Source organism: Nipponia nippon, unplaced genomic scaffold, assembly GCF_047370975.1.
Source record: "Nipponia nippon isolate SJK-2023a ecotype South Korea unplaced genomic scaffold, ASM4737097v1 scaffold_75, whole genome shotgun sequence".
NCBI classification, from domain to species: Eukaryota; Metazoa; Chordata; class Aves; order Pelecaniformes; family Threskiornithidae; genus Nipponia; species Nipponia nippon.
The window spans coordinates 147404-163897 of record NW_028262397.1 but is presented as its reverse complement, the minus strand read 5'-3'; the positions used below and the strand labels follow the sequence as shown (position 1 = coordinate 163897).

At 67.1% G+C, this 16494-nt stretch overlaps 3 protein-coding genes across 3 annotated transcripts; all 3 read left to right on the top strand.

Annotated features, from left to right (window-relative positions):
- The first annotated feature begins 1107 nt into the window (after positions 1 to 1107).
- Positions 1108 to 4674, top strand: LOC148050668 (uncharacterized). The gene is made up of 12 exons (XM_087741109.1): positions 1108 to 1209; positions 1290 to 1340; positions 1432 to 1509; positions 1809 to 1865; positions 2525 to 2661; positions 2748 to 2841; positions 2964 to 3020; positions 3360 to 3419; positions 3531 to 3586; positions 3827 to 3896; positions 4082 to 4128; positions 4473 to 4674. Exons 1-12 carry the CDS (start codon positions 1108 to 1110, stop codon positions 4672 to 4674), a joined length of 1011 nt encoding a protein of 336 aa, XP_087597235.1.
- A 2209-nt stretch (positions 4675 to 6883) lies between these two features.
- On the top strand, positions 6884 to 10453 carry LOC148050667 (uncharacterized). Its single transcript, XM_087741108.1, has 12 exons — positions 6884 to 6985; positions 7066 to 7116; positions 7208 to 7285; positions 7586 to 7642; positions 8304 to 8440; positions 8527 to 8620; positions 8743 to 8799; positions 9139 to 9198; positions 9310 to 9365; positions 9606 to 9675; positions 9861 to 9907; positions 10252 to 10453. Exons 1-12 carry the CDS (start codon positions 6884 to 6886, stop codon positions 10451 to 10453), a joined length of 1011 nt encoding a protein of 336 aa, XP_087597234.1.
- A 2208-nt stretch (positions 10454 to 12661) lies between these two features.
- On the top strand, positions 12662 to 16216 carry LOC148050666 (uncharacterized). Its single transcript, XM_087741107.1, has 12 exons — positions 12662 to 12763; positions 12844 to 12894; positions 12986 to 13063; positions 13364 to 13420; positions 14082 to 14218; positions 14305 to 14398; positions 14521 to 14577; positions 14901 to 14960; positions 15072 to 15127; positions 15369 to 15438; positions 15624 to 15670; positions 16015 to 16216. Exons 1-12 carry the CDS (start codon positions 12662 to 12664, stop codon positions 16214 to 16216), a joined length of 1011 nt encoding a protein of 336 aa, XP_087597233.1.
- Positions 16217 to 16494: the final 278 nt, after the last annotated feature.

Sequence of the window (16494 nt, the reverse complement as noted above, 5' to 3'; positions counted from 1 at the left end):
GATGCTGGATCCAAACGGGGGCTGGATGCTTGAGCCCTGTGCTGGACTCCATGCGGTCTGGCCACCTGTGCACACGCGCGCAGCCGTGGTGCACGCGCGTGGCTGTGAGTGCCTGCCTGTGCCTGCTGGGAGTACACGTGCAGCCTGGCTCCTGCTTGGACTTGGGGTGGGGAGCTGCTGCTGGAGCTGGACAGCTGTGGGACAGGCGTACCCCGCGGAGAGATGCTGACACGCGGTGCCCCAGGTCGCTCCCGCCCATGCGCTAAGAGTGGACGCTGAGAGTGCTGCCCTGTTTCCCCCTGGCCATGGCTGGGCCCCACGGCCAGCTTGGCGCCAGCCCCAGGGAGGTGATTGCCACGTCACAGTGGGCAGTGGTGGCCCTGTAACCGTGACGTCACTCGGGGCTTGTGACAACACGGTCACCGCCGTGGGTACAAAGGGGGCTGCTCCCAGAGGCAGGGCAGCACCTGGAGGAGAACCTCAGTGGTGCTGGGCAGGAGTCTGGAGAGTACGCGCCAACGACCTGTGCTGTGTCCGCCGTGCAGAGGGGCCCCGCGGGCACCTGGCAAAGCAGGGCAGGGGAAGCTCCTTCTCTCCTCAGCGGTCCCTGGCGCCCCCCACCGTATCCTGCCACGTGCTCAGCACCCAGCTGGCGCGGGCCAAGCGCGGCACGGAACTAGTGCGTGTGAGCGCACAGGACTGCTGGGGAGAGGGAGGGGGCGCAGGCGCGTGAGTGCAGACGGCGGACGGTGCCCTACGCTGGAGGGAGGCTCCCGTGCCAGCCCTGACTGTGCACGTGCGTGGCCTTCCTTTGCGTGAGAGAGCGCGGGTGCGCCTGCGTTTGCGGAGCACAAGGCGGTGCGTGGCTGTGCCCGCGGGCGTACGGCTGGACCTGTGCCAGCACCCGCGGTGCCGGGCACAGCTGCAGGTGAGCGGGGTTGTGCGCCTGGGCACAGTCGTGCGGGGGTGCGTTCCCCTGAGCCCACCCGCGTGTCCCTGTGCGCTTGTGTGTCAGGGTAGGGCAGCGTCCCCGCCAGTGTCCGTGCCGGATAGTGCCTGCGGCCGTGCCCCTCACGCCCTGCCGGCTCCCGACGCGCAGGTGCAGCCATGCAGGCAGAAGTGGGGAAGCAAGAGCTCCGCGTGCTCCGGGAGCGCCTGACGCAGTGTTCCGCTGCGTCACAGAGGCACAAGGAGGTGCTGTGGCGTCTGGTAGGTGTGGAGCGTTCCCCTTGTCCCCGGGGGCTGGGGCTGCGAGACCTGAGCCCCTGAGCCCTCTTTTCCCCACACAGGGCAAGAAGCAGCAGGAGCTGCAGGAAACCGTGGAGCGGCTCTCCATGGAGGTCAGCGTGCCCTCCTCTGCCCACCTCCCCCAGCTGCAGCCCCTGGGGCTGTGGCAGGGGCTCAGTGCCTGTGTCCGGCTCCTCTTCCCAGAAGGGTGCTGTGGCGCGGCGCTTGCAAAGCAATGGCCAGGAGCTCCAGCAGCTGGAGCGGCTGGTGGCCCGGACGAAGGTGAGTTCACAGAATCACAGAGTGCTTGAGGTTGGGCGGGAGATCGTCTTGTCTTGTGCAATGCCCCTGCTCAAGCAGGGTCACTTAGAGCCAGTTGCTCCAGATGTGGACCCGTGCGCAGCGTTGGGCCTGGGGGTCCCTCTGTCTGCCCCTGGTGCCTGCAGGGCTGGGAAGGAGAGGGGATGCGAGGGCAACGGCAGTGCCCGAGGGGAGCTGGGAGGGGATAATGCCGAGGGGAATGCACTCGTGGTGGTGTCCCGCTGCCCTGATGGCTGCTTTTCTTCCCCTCCTCTCCACAGGAGCACGCTCAGGTGGCAAGCAGGGAGGCAGCCGTGAGCCTGGAAGAGACGCAGAAGGTACAGGGGAAAAGGAGGCCCGTCCTGAAAGGGTCAGGGAGGGGGGTGCCAGCGGTGGGTCCGTGCACCCCAGCAGCCACGGGCAGTGGTGTGGCTGGGCAGGAGATTTCCTCCAGGATACGGTGTCCGTGATGGAGGGACTGGGCCTGTGCAGATCCGCCAGGCTCTTGGCTGTGGCTGTGCTGCAGAGGGGAGCCTGCTGTGGGTCTGCAGGCACAGCAGTATGGCTTTGGGGAAGGCAGAGGGATGAGTGACCCTCCTGGAGACATTCCTGTTCCCTCTTCTCTCCCAGGCAGGCCTCTCCCAGGGAAAGGCAGAGGGAGGCACAGCAGTGTGGGAGCTGATGAAGGTCTGTGACCTGCATCCAGAAATCCCTCGAGGGGTGGCCAGAGCTGCTGGGCAATGGTGCTAGCCCCAGGTCACCCGGGTGCCTGCTGCCCTGGCCCTGGCCTCACCTCCGGGGCCCTGGGGACTGACTGGGGATGCCCTTTCCCGCCATGGTTCCCTGCAATGTGTGGGGAGGACGCGTGCGCTGCTGGGGCTGGTGGGGGACCAAAAGGAAGGGGGTCCTGGGGGCAAGGGCGCTGCGACCTCACGGGGCAGGGTGGCGACACTGGAGGCGTCGCAGCGGCCCTAGAACAGGGCAGCCCCATGACCAGGAGTGGTCCTGCGGGCGCCCGGCACAGCAGGGATGGGGAAGCTCCTTCTCTCCTCAGCGGTCCCTGGTGCCCCCCACCACCTCCTGCCACGGGCTCAGCACCCAGCTGGCGCAGGCCAAGCCCGGCACAGGGCGAGGGTGCTGGGTGTGCAGATGGCTGATGGGCGCTGGGACGTAGGAAGCTGGGGCAGAGCCATGTGCGAGGGCGGGGATGTCTGTGACAGGGAATCTGATGGTTCCCCATGCCTGCAGGCAGCAGAGGCTCCAGGGACTGATGGCGGAGCCGGCAGAGATTCTGGGCAGGGCTCCACACAACGGGCAAGGAGCATGGAGCTACTGCAGCGTATGGTAGGTGTGGAGTGGCTCCTGGTCCGTGGGGGCTGGGGCTGCAAACCCTGGGGCTGCAGACCCTGAGCCCCTGCTCTCCTTTCCGCATGCAGGAGGAGAACCAACAACGCCTGCACGATGCCATAGAGGCGTTCAACATTAAGGTTGGTGTCCTCTCCTGCTCATGTCCCAGAGCTGCAGCGGCTGGGGCTGAGAGGCTCGAAGGGACCTCTGGAGGTCATCTTGGCTTGCCCAACCCCCCTGCTCAAGGAGGGTCACCTAGCGCCGGTTGCCCAGCGTCCGCGGGCAGAAGCGGGACTGGGGAGGACATGTTCCCCAGGATCGGGGGGCGTCTGTCACTTCCCTCTGCCCGGCCTTGTCAGTCGCCCAGTCTCCCCGTGCCCTGGGGCAGTGGGGTAGCGAGTGGGCATGGCCCTGGGGCTGGAGAGGGGTGAGGGTGCCCAGGTCCCAGCCCAGCCGCCCGCACGATAACGCCCGTTGTTTTGCAGGGGCAAGAGCACTGTGCCCAGATGGTGGCCTGGCTGCGGAAGGATGAGGAGGAGAATGAGGTAGTGCCGAAAGGGCTGGGGGAAAACGGGTGGGTGCCCCCGGGCCCTGGGGTGGGGGGGTTGGAGGAGGCTGGCAGCGGGCTCAGGGACTCGCACCCTTCCTTCTCCCAGGTGCTGCGTCAGGAAATGAAGAAGCTCGAAGAGGCACTGGAGGAGGAAGAGGCCTGGTGAGTTGGGCCCCTCGCCCCACGCGGGTGTCCGGGGGCGGGGGGGGGTGTGTGTCTCTGCAGCACCCGGAGCGCTGGGGCTGCCAGTGCTGGTGCTAGGCAATGGGGTGGGGGGAATGTGCAGCACGCGGTGTGACAGGGGAGCCCAAGCCCTGCCTGGGGTGCTGTATGTGCGCAAGGGGCCTGCCCGCGTGGCCACGGAGGTCTCTAACTCCTCCAACCGAGCCCTGTTGCCTGCAGCCAGCTGCAGAGGAAGAAGGAGGCAGAGGCGCCGGGGACTGCGCTGCCGGAGGTGGTGGAAGCACAGCTGGTAAGGGGGAGAGCCTGTGCCAGCCCCTGCCCCGGCCAGCGTGGGTCTCCCTGGGGAGGGGGGTCCGTGGAGGTCACAGCCACGCGTGGGCTGTACTCCTGCGCAAGGCGGAGGCCGGGGGCACCGTGCAACTCCAGCTGTCCCGACTGCGCAGCAGTGCTTGACAAGCGTCCATCTCTCTGCAGGAGAGGGAGATGCTGGCGAGAAGACGCGGCTTCATTTATTGGCTGGAGTGAGTGTCCCCACTGGGGCCCCTGGGGCCTGCTCCCGGGCAGCGGGTGGCATGGGCCAGACACCTGCTCCCGCCGGCGGGGCTCACAAGTCCAGGCTGCTGGGGAGCTGCTGGCCGGCTGTGGGCTTGGCAGCTGGGAAGTGCTCAGCGGCGGTTTTCCCTGGGCCGCGGTGCTTTCCCAGGTTTGTGGAGTCTCATGTCCCATCCTGCCCGAGGGAGCAATGAGAAGCGGCTGGGGAGGCAGCCCGTGGGGGCTCCCAGGATGGCCCCCTCCATCCCAGAGGCAAGATGGGCTTGGGATGCATCCAGCCTGCCCTGCCTCCCATCCCTCTTCTGCCCCACAGGACACTCGGCCTGCTCTTCATCGGCCTGCAGCTGGCCGTCGGCTTCGCTCTGGCTGCTGCGGTGCTCTACGCCTCCTGGTACGACCCCGAGCTCTTCTACCGCCTGCTGGTGTGTGTGCTGCCTGAGGAGACCTACACCACCCTGGCATGCAGCCTGTGGAAGATCCTCCCCGTGCGCAGTGAGGGGCTGCTGCCCTTCTGACAGCCCGCCCCCCCAATAAAGCCTTTTCTACCTCCAACTCCATGGGCTCAGGCGTGTTTGCTGGGGCACAGGGGGAGAGAGGGTCTTGCCCCGTGTTGCTGGTCCCCGCAGCTCCTCGAGGCCAGGCCCAGCCTCCTCTGCTAGGCACTGGGTGCCACCACCCTGCCTGCCACAAGCCAGGTCCTTGTGTGCCAGCCGCACCTGCCCTCCCTCCCGCCGTCCCCAAAGTATTTATGCTGCTGTACGCTCAGGGGGAACCACCCTCTTCTCAGGCCACCCTAGTTTTTTACACCACCTTTTGGCAACCATTTAGCCATGCGCAGGCCAACCACCGTAAGCGTCTGAGGCTACTTGGGTTCCAGCAGCCGGGGACACATTTACACGGCGGCCGGCAAACGTTTTCACCCACAGCCCCCTAGACCCCCCAAGCCCCCTCCCTTCCTCCCCACAGCCCCCCACAACCCCGCGGCTGCCCACCTGCCCTTGTGCCCCATGGCCCCTATGGACCCACACCCCCCATGCCACAGCCCCCCAGCCTCTGCCCTTCTCCCTCCCCACTGTCCCCACCACCCTGCTCTCCTCTCCTCCAAATGCTCCCATCCCTCTTGGCCCCACAGCCGCGGGGGCCCCTGTCCCCATCACCTGTCGCACCCCATCCCATGGGACCCATTCTAGCAGTCTCGGAGCCGCTGGCTCTGTCCCCAAGGCCCGTGTCCCGGCTGACCCCACAGCCACCGGCCGGCACAGCCCCGGCTGCTCCCTGCCACCTTCTCCAGCCACTCACAGGTTTGGCTGACGAGGGGAAAGGCCCTGTCAGATGGAGGCCGGAGCGACCCGGCCTGCCACCTCCTGAATGCGGCGCTGCTGCATGCAGCCCCTCGAAGGGCCAGAGAGCTGGAGCACGTGGGTCACTGCCTGCCTGCCGCGTGCCCCCACCCCTTCCCTCCTGCTGTCCCCGCCACGGGCCAGCAGCTGCGGCTCGGAGCAAGAGAGAGAGACCATTCCTCTGGGGAGCCTGCAAGCACGGCGTCTGCCCAGGCTGGAGCAGGGGGCTAGGCTTTATTTTTCCCCTTCCGGGGCTGTAGTTCTCCCCCCGGGGCTGGATGCTGGATCCAAACGGGGGCTGGATGCTTGAGCCCTGTGCTGGACTCCATGCGGTCTGGCCACCTGTGCACACGCGCGCAGCCGTGGTGCACGCGCGTGGCTGTGAGTGCCTGCCTGTGCCTGCTGGGAGTACACGTGCAGCCTGGCTCCTGCTTGGACTTGGGGTGGGGAGCTGCTGCTGGAGCTGGACAGCTGTGGGACAGGCGTACCCCGCAGAGAGATGCTGACACGCGGTGCCCCAGGTCGCTCCCGCCCATGCGCTAAGAGTGGACGCTGAGAGTGCTGCCCTGTTTCCCCCTGGCCATGGCTGGGCCCCACGGCCAGCTTGGCGCCAGCCCCAGGGAGGTGATTGCCACGTCACAGTGGGCAGTGGTGGCCCTGTAACCGTGACGTCACTCGGGGCTTGTGACAACACGGTCACCGCCGTGGGTACAAAGGGGGCTGCTCCCAGAGGCAGGGCAGCACCTGGAGGAGAACCTCAGTGGTGCTGGGCAGGAGTCTGGAGAGTACGCGCCAACGACCTGTGCTGTGTCCGCCGTGCAGAGGGGCCCCGCGGGCACCTGGCAAAGCAGGGCAGGGGAAGCTCCTTCTCTCCTCAGCGGTCCCTGGCGCCCCCCACCGTATCCTGCCACGTGCTCAGCACCCAGCTGGCGCGGGCCAAGCGCGGCACGGAACTAGTGCGTGTGAGCGCACAGGACCGCTGGGGAGGGGGAGGGGGCGCAGGCGCGTGAGTGCAGACGGCGGACGGTGCCCTACGCTGGAGGGAGGCTCCCGTGCCAGCCCTGACTGTGCACGTGCGTGGCCTTCCTTTGCGTGAGAGAGCGCGGGTGCGCCTGCGTTTGCGGAGCACAAGGCGGTGCGTGGCTGTGCCCGCGGGCGTACGGCTGGACCTGTGCCAGCACCCGCGGTGCCGGGCACAGCGGCAGGTGAGCGGGGTTGTGCGCCTGGGCACAGTCGTGCGGGGGTGCGTTCCCCTGAGCCCACCCGCGTGTCCCTGTGCGCTTGTGTGTCAGGGTAGGGCAGCGTCCCCGCCAGTGTCCGTGCCGGATAGTGCCTGCGGCCGTGCCCCTCACGCCCTGCCGGCTCCCGACGCGCAGGTGCAGCCATGCAGGCAGAAGTGGGGAAGCAAGAGCTCCGCGTGCTCCGGGAGCGCCTGACGCAGTGTTCCGCTGCGTCACAGAGGCACAAGGAGGTGCTGTGGCGTCTGGTAGGTGTGGAGCGTTCCCCTTGTCCCCGGGGGCTGGGGCTGCGAGACCTGAGCCCCTGAGCCCTCTTTTCCCCACACAGGGCAAGAAGCAGCAGGAGCTGCAGGAAACCGTGGAGCGGCTCTCCATGGAGGTCAGCGTGCCCTCCTCTGCCCACCTCCCCCAGCTGCAGCCCCTGGGGCTGTGGCAGGGGCTCAGTGCCTGTGTCCGGCTCCTCTTCCCAGAAGGGTGCTGTGGCGCGGCGCTTGCAAAGCAATGGCCAGGAGCTCCAGCAGCTGGAGCGGCTGGTGGCCCGGACGAAGGTGAGTTCACAGAATCACAGAGTGCTTGAGGTTGGACGGGAGATCGTCTTGTCTTGTGCAATGCCCCTGCTCAAGCAGGGTCACTTAGAGCCAGTTGCTCCAGATGTGGACCCGTGCGCAGCGTTGGGCCTGGGGGTCCCTCTGTCTGCCCCTGGTGCCTGCAGGGCTGGGAAGGAGAGGGGATGCGAGGGCAACGGCAGTGCCCGAGGGGAGCTGGGAGGGGATAATGCCGAGGGGAATGCACTCGTGGCGGTGTCCCGCTGCCCTGATGGCTGCTTTTCTTCCCCTCCTCTCCCACAGGAGCACGCTCAGGTGGCAAGCAGGGAGGCAGCCGTGAGCCTGGAAGAGACGCAGAAGGTACAGGGGAAAAGGAGGCCCGTCCTGAAAGGGTCAGGGAGGGGTGTGCCAGCGATGGGTCCGTGCACCCCAGCAGCCACGGGCAGTGGTGTGGCTGGGCAGGAGATTTCCTCCAGGATACGGTGTCCGTGATGGAGGGACTGGGCCTGTGCAGATCCGCCAGGCTCTTGGCTGTGGCTGTGCTGCAGAGGGGAGCCTGCTGTGGGTCTGCAGGCACAGCAGTATGGCTTTGGGGAAGGCAGAGGGATGAGTGACCCTCCTGGAGACATTCCTGTTCCCTCTTCTCTCCCAGGCAGGCCTCTCCCAGGGAAAGGCAGAGGGAGGCACAGCAGTGTGGGAGCTGATGAAGGTCTGTGACCTGCATCCAGAAATCCCTCGAGGGGGTGGCCAGAGCTGCTGGGCAATGGTGCTAGCCCCAGGTCACCCGGGCGCCTGCTGCCCTGGCCCTGGCCTGACCTCCGGGGCCCTGGGGACTGACTGGGGATGCCCTTTCCCGCCATGGTTCCCTGCAATGTGTCTGGAGGACGCGTGCGCTGCTGGGGCTGGTGGGGGACCAAAAGGAAGGGGGGTCCTGGGGGCAAGGGCGCTGCGACCTCACGGGGCAGGGTGGCGACACTGGAGGCGTCGCAGCGGCCCTAGAACAGGGCAGCCCCATGACCAGGAGTGGTCCTGCGGGCGCCCGGCACAGCAGGGATGGGGAAGCTCCTTCTCTCCTCAGCGGTCCCTGGTGCCCCCCACCACCTCCTGCCACGGGCTCAGCACCCAGCTGGCGCAGGCCAAGCCCGGCACAGGGCGAGGGTGCTGGGTGTGCAGATGGCTGATGGGCACTGGGACGTAGGAAGCTGGGGCAGAGCCATGTGCGAGGGCGGGGATGTCTGTGACAGGGAATCTGATGGTTCCCCATGCCTGCAGGCAGCAGAGGCTCCAGGGACTGATGGCGGAGCCGGCAGAGATTCTGGGCAGGGCTCCACACAAAGGGCAAGGAGCATGGAGCTACTGCAGCGTATGGTAGGTGTGGAGTGGCTCCTGGTCCGTGGGCGCTGGGGCTGCAAACCCTGGGGCTGCAGACCCTGAGCCCCTGCTCTCCTTTCCGCATGCAGGAGGAGAACCAACAACGCCTGCACGATGCCATAGAGGCGTTCAACATTAAGGTTGGTGTCCTCTCCTGCTCATGTCCCAGAGCTGCAGCGGCTGGGGCTGAGAGGCTCGAAGGGACCTCTGGAGGTCATCTTGGCTTGCCCAACCCCCCTGCTCAAGGAGGGTCACCTAGCGCCGGTTGCCCAGCGTCCGCGGGCAGAAGCGGGACTGGGGAGGACATTTTCCCCAGGATCGGGGGGCGTCTGTCACTTCCCTCTGCCCGGCCTTGTCAGTCGCCCAGTCTCCCCGTGCCCTGGGGCAGTGGGGTAGCGAGTGGGCATGGCCCTGGGGCTGGAGAGGGGTGAGGGTGCCCAGGTCCCAGCCCAGCCGCCCGCACGATAACGCCCGTTGTTTTGCAGGGGCAAGAGCACTGTGCCCAGATGGTGGCCTGGCTGCGGAAGGATGAGGAGGAGAATGAGGTAGTGCCGAAAGGGCTGGGGGAAAAGGGGTGGGTGCCCCCGGGCCCTGGGGTGGGGGGGTTGGAGGAGGCTGGCAGCGGGCTCAGGGACTCGCACCCTTCCTACTCCCAGGTGCTGCGTCAGGAAATGAAGAAACTCGAAGAGGCACTGGAGGAGGAAGAGGCCTGGTGAGTTGGGCCCCTCGCCCCACGCGGGTGTCCGGGGGCGGGGGGGGGTGTGTGTCTCTGCAGCACCCGGAGCGCTGGGGCTGCCAGTGCTGGTGCTAGGCAATGGGGTGGGGGGAATGTGCAGCACACGGTGTGACAGGGGAGCCCAAGCCCTGCCTGGGGTGCTGTATGTGCGCAAGGGGCCTGCCCGCGTGGCCACGGAGGTCTCTAACTCCTCCAACCGAGCCCTGTTGCCTGCAGCCAGCTGCAGAGGAAGAAGGAGGCAGAGGCGCCGGGGACTGCGCTGCCGGAGGTGGTGGAAGCAAAGCTGGTAAGGGGGAGAGCCTGTGCCAGCCCCTGCCCCGGCCAGCGTGGGTCTCCCTGGGGAGGGGGGTCCGTGGAGGTCACAGCCACGCGTGGGCTGTACTCCTGCGCAAGGCGGAGGCCGGGGGCACCGTGCAACTCCAGCTGTCCCAACTGCGCAGCAGTGCTTGACAAGCGTCCATCTCTCTGCAGGAGAGGGAGATGCTGGCGAGAAGACGCGGCTTCATTTATTGGCTGGAGTGAGTGTCCCCACTGGGGCCCCTGGGGCCTGCTCCCGGGCAGCGGGTGGCATGGGCCAGACACCTGCTCCCGCCGGCGGGGCTCACAAGTCCAGGCTGCTGGGGAGCTGCTGGCCGGCTGTGGGCTTGGCAGCTGGGAAGTGCTCAGCGGCGGTTTTCCCTGGGCCGCGGTGCTTTCCCGGGTTTGTGGAGTCTCATGTCCCATCCTGCCCGAGGGAGCAATGAGAAGCGGCTGGGGAGGCAGCCCGTGGGGGCTCCCACGATGGCCCCCTCCATCCCAGAGGCAAGATGGGCTTGGGATGCATCCAGCCTGCCCTGCCTCCCATCCCTCTTCTGCCCCACAGGACACTCGGCCTGCTCTTCATCGGCCTGCAGCTGGCCGTCGGCTTCGCTCTGGCTGCTGCGGTGCTCTACGCCTCCTGGTACGACCCCGAGCTCTTCTACCGCCTGCTGGTGTGTGTGCTGCCTGAGGAGACCTACACCACCCTGGCATGCAGCCTGTGGAAGATCCTCCCCGTGCGCAGTGAGGGGCTGCTGCCCTTCTGACAGCCCGCCCCCCCAATAAAGCCTTTTCTACCTCCAACTCCATGGGTTCAGGCGTGTTTGCTGGGGCACAGGGGGAGAGAGGGTCTTGCCCCGTGTTGCTGGTCCCCGCAGCTCCTCGAGGCCAGGCCCAGCCTCCTCTGCTAGGCACTGGGTGCCACCACCCTGCCTGCCACAAGCCAGGTCCTTGTGTGCCAGCCGCACCTGCCCTCCCTCCCGCCGTCCCCAAAGTATTTATGCTGCTGTACGCTCAGGGGGAACCACCCTCTTCTCAGGTCACCCTAGTTTTTACACCACCTTTTGGCAACCATTTAGCCATGCGCAGGCCAACCACCGTAAGCGTCTGAGGCTACTTGGGTTCCAGCAGCCGGGGTCACATTTACACGGCGGCCGGCAAACGTTTTCACCCACAGCCCCCTAGACCCCCCAAGCCCCCTCCCTTCCTCCCCACAGCCCCCCACAACCCCACGGCTGCCCACCTGCCCTTGTGCCCCATGGCCCCTATGGACCCACACCCCCCATGCCACAGCCCCCCAGCCTCTGCCCTTCTCCCTCCCCACTGTCCCCACCACCCTGGTCTCCTCTCCTCCAAATGCTCCCATCCCTCTTGGCCCCACAGCCGCGGGGGCCCCTGTCCCCATCACCTGTCGCACCCCATCCCATGGGACCCATTCTAGCAGTCTCGGAGCCGCTGGCTCTGTCCCCAAGGCCCGTGTCCCGGCTGACCCCACAGCCACCGGCCGGCACAGCCCCGGCTGCTCCCTGCCACCTTCTCCAGCCACTCACAGGTTTGGCTGACGAGGGGAAAGGCCCTGTCAGATGGAGGCCGGAGCGACCCGGCCTGCCACCTCCTGAATGCGGCGCTGCTGCATGCAGCCCCTCGAAGGGCCAGAGAGCTGGAGCACGTGGGTCACTGCCTGCCTGCCGCGTGCCCCCACCCCTTCCCTCCTGCTGTCCCCGCCACGGGCCAGCAGCTGCGGCTCGGAGCAAGAGAGAGAGACCATTCCTCTGGGGAGCCTGCAAGCACGGCGTCTGCCCAGGCTGGAGCAGGGGGCTAGGCTTTATTTTTCCCCTTCCGGGGCTGTAGTTCTCCCCCCGGGGCTGGATGCTGGATCCAAACGGGGGCTGGATGCTTGAGCCCTGTGCTGGACTCCATGCGGTCTGGCCACCTGTGCACACGCGCGCAGCCGTGGTGCACGCGCGTGGCTGTGAGTGCCTGCCTGTGCCTGCTGGGAGTACACGTGCAGCCTGGCTCCTGCTTGGACTTGGGGTGGGGAGCTGCTGCTGGAGCTGGACAGCTGTGGGACAGGCGTACCCCGCGGAGAGATGCTGACACGCGGTGCCCCAGGTCGCTCCCGCCCATGCGCTAAGAGTGGACGCTGAGAGTGCTGCCCTGTTTCCCCCTGGCCATGGCTGGGCCCCACGGCCAGCTTGGCGCCAGCCCCAGGGAGGTGATTGCCACGTCACAGTGGGCAGTGGTGGCCCTGTAACCGTGACGTCACTCGGGGCTTGTGACAACACGGTCACCGCCGTGGGTACAAAGGGGGCTGCTCCCAGAGGCAGGGCAGCACCTGGAGGAGAACCTCAGTGGTGCTGGGCAGGAGTCTGGAGAGTACGCGCCAACGACCTGTGCTGTGTCCGCCGTGCAGAGGGGCCCCGCGGGCACCTGGCAAAGCAGGGCAGGGGAAGCTCCTTCTCTCCTCAGCGGTCCCTGGCGCCCCCCACCGTATCCTGCCACGTGCTCAGCACCCAGCTGGCGCGGGCCAAGCGCGGCACGGAACTAGTGCGTGTGAGCGCACAGGACCGCTGGGGAGGGGGAGGGGGCGCAGGCGCGTGAGTGCAGACGGCGGACGGTGCCCTACGCTGGAGGGAGGCTCCCGTGCCAGCCCTGACTGTGCACGTGCGTGGCCTTCCTTTGCGTGAGAGAGCGCGGGTGCGCCTGCGTTTGCGGAGCACAAGGCGGTGCGTGGCTGTGCCCGCGGGCGTACGGCTGGACCTGTGCCAGCACCCGCGGTGCCGGGCACAGCTGCAGGTGAGCGGGGTTGTGCGCCTGGGCACAGTCGTGCAGGGGTGCGTTCCCCTGAGCCCACCCGCGTGTCCCTGTGCGCTTGTGTGTCAGGGTAGGGCAGCGTCCCCGCCAGTGTCCGTGCCGGATAGTGCCTGCGGCCGTGCCCCTCACGCCCTGCCGGCTCCCGACGCGCAGGTGCAGCCATGCAGGCAGAAGTGGGGAAGCAAGAGCTCCGCATGCTCCGGGAGCGCCTGACGCAGTGTTCTGCTGCGTCACAGAGGCACAAGGAGGTGCTGTGGCGTCTGGTAGGTGTGGAGCGTTCCCCTTGTCCCCGGGGGCTGGGGCTGCGAGACCTGAGCCCCTGAGCCCTCTTTTCCCCACACAGGGCAAGAAGCAGCAGGAGCTGCAGGAAACCGTGGAGCGGCTCTCCATGGAGGTCAGCGTGCCCTCCTCTGCCCACCTCCCCCAGCTGCAGCCCCTGGCACTGTGGCAGGGGCTCAGTGCCTGTGTCTGGCTCCTCTTCCCAGAAGGGTGCTGTGGCACGGCGCTTGCAAAGCAATGGCCAGGAGCTCCAGCAGCTGGAGCGGCTGGTGGCCCGGACGAAGGTGAGTTCACAGAATCACAGAGTGCTTGAGGTTGGACGGGAGATCGTCTTGTCTTGTGCAATGCCCCTGCTCAAGCAGGGTCACTTAGAGCCAGTTGCTCCAGATGTGGACCCGTGCGCAGCGTTGGGCCTGGGGGTCCCTCTGTCTGCCCCTGGTGCCTGCAGGGCTGGGAAGGAGAGGGGATGCGAGGGTAACGGCAGTGCCCGAGGGGAGCTGGGAGGGGATAATGCCGAGGGGAATGCACTCGTGGCGGTGTCCCGCTGCCCTGATGGCTGCTTTTCTTCCCCTCCTCTCCCACAGGAGCACGCTCAGGTGGCAAGCAGGGAGGCAGCCGTGAGCCTGGAAGAGACGCAGAAGGTACAGGGGAAAAGGAGGCCCGTCCTGAAAGGGTCAGGGAGGGGGGTGCCAGCGGTGGGTCCGTGCACCCCAGCAGCCACGGGCAGTGGTGTGGCTGGGCAGGAGATTTCCTCCAGGATACGGTGTCCGTGATGGAGGGACTGGGCCTGTGCAGATCCGCCAGGCTCTTGGCTGTGGCTGTGCTGCAGAGGGGAGCCTGCTGTGGGTCTGCAGGCACAGCAGTATGGCTTTGGGGAAGGCAGAGGGATGAGTGACCCTCCTGGAGACATTCCTGTTCCCTCTTCTCTCCCAGGCAGGCCTCTCCCAGGGAGAGGCAGAGGGAGGCACAGCAGTGTGGGAGCTGATGAAGGTCTGTGACCTGCATCCAGAAATCCCTCGAGGGGGTGGCCAGAGCTGCTGGGCAATGGTGCTAGCCCCAGGTCACCCGGGCGCCTGCTGCCCTGGCCCTGGCCTGACCTCCGGGGCCCTGGGGACTGACTGGGGATGCCCTTTCCCGCCATGGTTCCCTGCAATGTGTGGGGAGGACGCGTGCGCTGCTGGGGCTGGTGGGGGACCAAAAGGAAGGGGGGTCCTGGGGGCAAGGGCGCTGCGACCTCACGGGGCAGGGTGGCGACACTGGAGGCGTCGCAGCGGCCCTAGAACAGGGCAGCCCCACGACCAGGAGTGGTCCTGCGGGCGCCCGGCACAGCAGGGATGGGGAAGCTCCTTCTCTCCTCAGCGGTCCCTGGTGCCCCCCACCACCTCCTGCCACGGGCTCAGCACCCAGCTGGCGCAGGCCAAGCCCGGCACAGGGCGAGGGTGCTGGGTGTGCAGATGGCTGATGGGCGCTGGGACGTAGGAAGCTGGGGCAGAGCCATGTGCGAGGGCGGGGATGTCTGTGACAGGGAATCTGATGGTTCCCCATGCCTGCAGGCAGCAGAGGCTCCAGGGACTGATGGCGGAGCCGGCAGAGATTCTGGGCAGGGCTCCACACAAAGGGCAAGGAGCATGGAGCTACTGCAGCGTATGGTAGGTGTGGAGTGGCTCCTGGTCCGTGGGGGCTGGGGCTGCAAACCCTGGGGCTGCAGACCCTGAGCCCCTGCTCTCCTTTCCGCATGCAGGAGGAGAACCAACAACGCCTGCACGATGCCATAGAGGCGTTCAACATTAAGGTTGGTGTCCTCTCCTGCCCATGTCCCAGAGCTGCAGCGGCTGGGGCTGAGAGGCTTGAAGGGACCTCTGGCGGTCATCTTGGCTTGCCCAACCCCCCTGCTCAAGGAGGGTCACCTAGCGCCGGTTGCCCAGCGTCCGCGGGCAGAAGCGGGACTGGGGAGGACATTTTCCCCAGGATCGGGGGGCGTCTGTCACTTCCCTATGCCCCAGTCTCCCCGTGCCCTGGGGCAGTGGGGTAGCGAGTGGGCATGGCCCTGGGGCTGGAGAGGGGTGAGGGTGCCCAGGTCCCAGCCCAGCCGCCCGCACGATAACGCCCGTTGTTTTGCAGGGGCAAGAGCACTGTGCCCAGATGGTGGCCTGGCTGCGGAAGGATGAGGAGGAGAATGAGGTAGTGCCGAAAGGGCTGGGGGAAAATGGGTGGGTGCCCCCGGGCCCTGGGGTGGGGGGGTTGGAGGAGGCTGGCAGCGGGCTCAGGGACTCGCACCCTTCCTTCTCCCAGGTGCTGCGTCAGGAAATGAAGAAACTCGAAGAGGCACTGGAGGAGGAAGAGGCCTGGTGAGTTGGGCCCCTCGCCCCACGCGGGTGTCCGGGGGCGGGGGGGGGGGGGGTGTCTCTGCAGCACCCGGAGCGCTGGGGCTGCCAGTGCTGGTGCTAGGCAATGGGGTGGGGGGAATGTGCAGCACGCGGTGTGACAGGGGAGCCCAAGCCCTGCCTGGGGTGCTGTATGTGCGCAAGGGGCCTGCCCGCGTGGCCACGGAGGTCTCTAACTCCTCCAACCGAGCCCTGTTGCCTGCAGCCAGCTGCAGAGGAAGAAGGAGGCAGAGGCGCCGGGGACTGTGCTGCCGGAGGTGGTGGAAGCAAAGCTGGTAAGGGGGAGAGCCTGTGCCAGCCCCTGCCCCGGCCAGCGTGGGTCTCCCTGGGGAGGGGGGTCCGTGGAGGTCACAGCCACGCGTGGGCTGTACTCCTGCGCAAGGCGGAGGCCGGGGGCACCGTGCAACTCCAGCTGTCCCAACTGCGCAGCAGTGCTTGACAAGCGTCCATCTCTCTGCAGGAGAGGGAGATGCTGGCGAGAAGACGCGGCTTCATTTATTGGCTGGAGTGAGTGTCCCCACTGGGGCCCCTGGGGCCTGCTCCCGGGCAGCGGGTGGCATGGGCCAGACACCTGCTCCCGCCGGCGGGGCTCACAAGTCCAGGCTGCTGGGGAGCTGCTGGCCGGCTGTGGGCTTGGCACCTGGGAAGTGCTCAGCGGCGGTTTTCCCTGGGCCGCGGTGCTTTCCCGGGCTTGTGGAGTCTCATGTCCCATCCTGCCCGAGGGAGCAATGAGAAGCGGCTGGGGAGGCAGCCCGTGGGGGCTCCCAGGATGGCCCCCTCCATCCCAGAGGCAAGATGGGCTTGGGATGCATCCAGCCTGCCCTGCCTCCCATCCCTCTTCTGCCCCACAGGACACTCGGCCTGCTCTTCATCGGCCTGCAGCTGGCCGTCGGCTTCGCTCTGGCTGCTGCGGTGCTCTACGCCTCCTGGTACGACCCCGAGCTCTTCTACCGCCTGCTGGTGTGTGTGCTGCCTGAGGAGACCTACACCACCCTGGGATGCAGCCTGTGGAAGATCCTCCCCGTGCGCAGTGAGGGGCTGCTGCCCTTCTGACAGCCCGCCCCCCCAATAAAGCCTTTTCTACCTCCAACTCCATGGGCTCAGGCGTGTTTGCTGGGGCACAGGGGGAGAGAGGGTCTTGCCCCGTGTGCTGGTCCCCGCAGCTCCTCGAGGCCAGGCCCAGCCTCCTCTGCTAGGCACTGGGTGCCACCACCCTGCCTGCCACAAGCCAGGTCCTTGTGTGCCAGCCGCACCTGCCCTCCCTCCCGCCGTCCCCAAAGTATTTATGCTGCTGTACGCTCAGGGGGAACCACCCTCTTCTCAGGCCACCC

Coding starts and splice junctions, on each gene's coding strand:
- LOC148050666 (XM_087741107.1), top strand. CDS start 12,662: ATGCAGGCAGAAGTGGGGAAGCAAGAGCTCCGCATGCTCCGGGAGCGC. Junction 14,399..14,520: donor GGCAGGGCTCCACACAAAGG/GCAAGGAGCATG, acceptor TTCCGCATGCAG/GAGGAGAACCAACAACGCCT. Junction 15,439..15,623: donor AGGTGGTGGAAGCAAAGCTG/GTAAGGGGGAGA, acceptor ATCTCTCTGCAG/GAGAGGGAGATGCTGGCGAG.
- LOC148050667 (XM_087741108.1), top strand. CDS start 6,884: ATGCAGGCAGAAGTGGGGAAGCAAGAGCTCCGCGTGCTCCGGGAGCGC. Junction 7,286..7,585: donor GGCTGGTGGCCCGGACGAAG/GTGAGTTCACAG, acceptor CCTCTCCCACAG/GAGCACGCTCAGGTGGCAAG. Junction 9,366..9,605: donor CTGGAGGAGGAAGAGGCCTG/GTGAGTTGGGCC, acceptor TGTTGCCTGCAG/CCAGCTGCAGAGGAAGAAGG.
- LOC148050668 (XM_087741109.1), top strand. CDS start 1,108: ATGCAGGCAGAAGTGGGGAAGCAAGAGCTCCGCGTGCTCCGGGAGCGC. Junction 1,210..1,289: donor AGGAGGTGCTGTGGCGTCTG/GTAGGTGTGGAG, acceptor TTCCCCACACAG/GGCAAGAAGCAGCAGGAGCT. Junction 3,420..3,530: donor AGGATGAGGAGGAGAATGAG/GTAGTGCCGAAA, acceptor TCCTTCTCCCAG/GTGCTGCGTCAGGAAATGAA.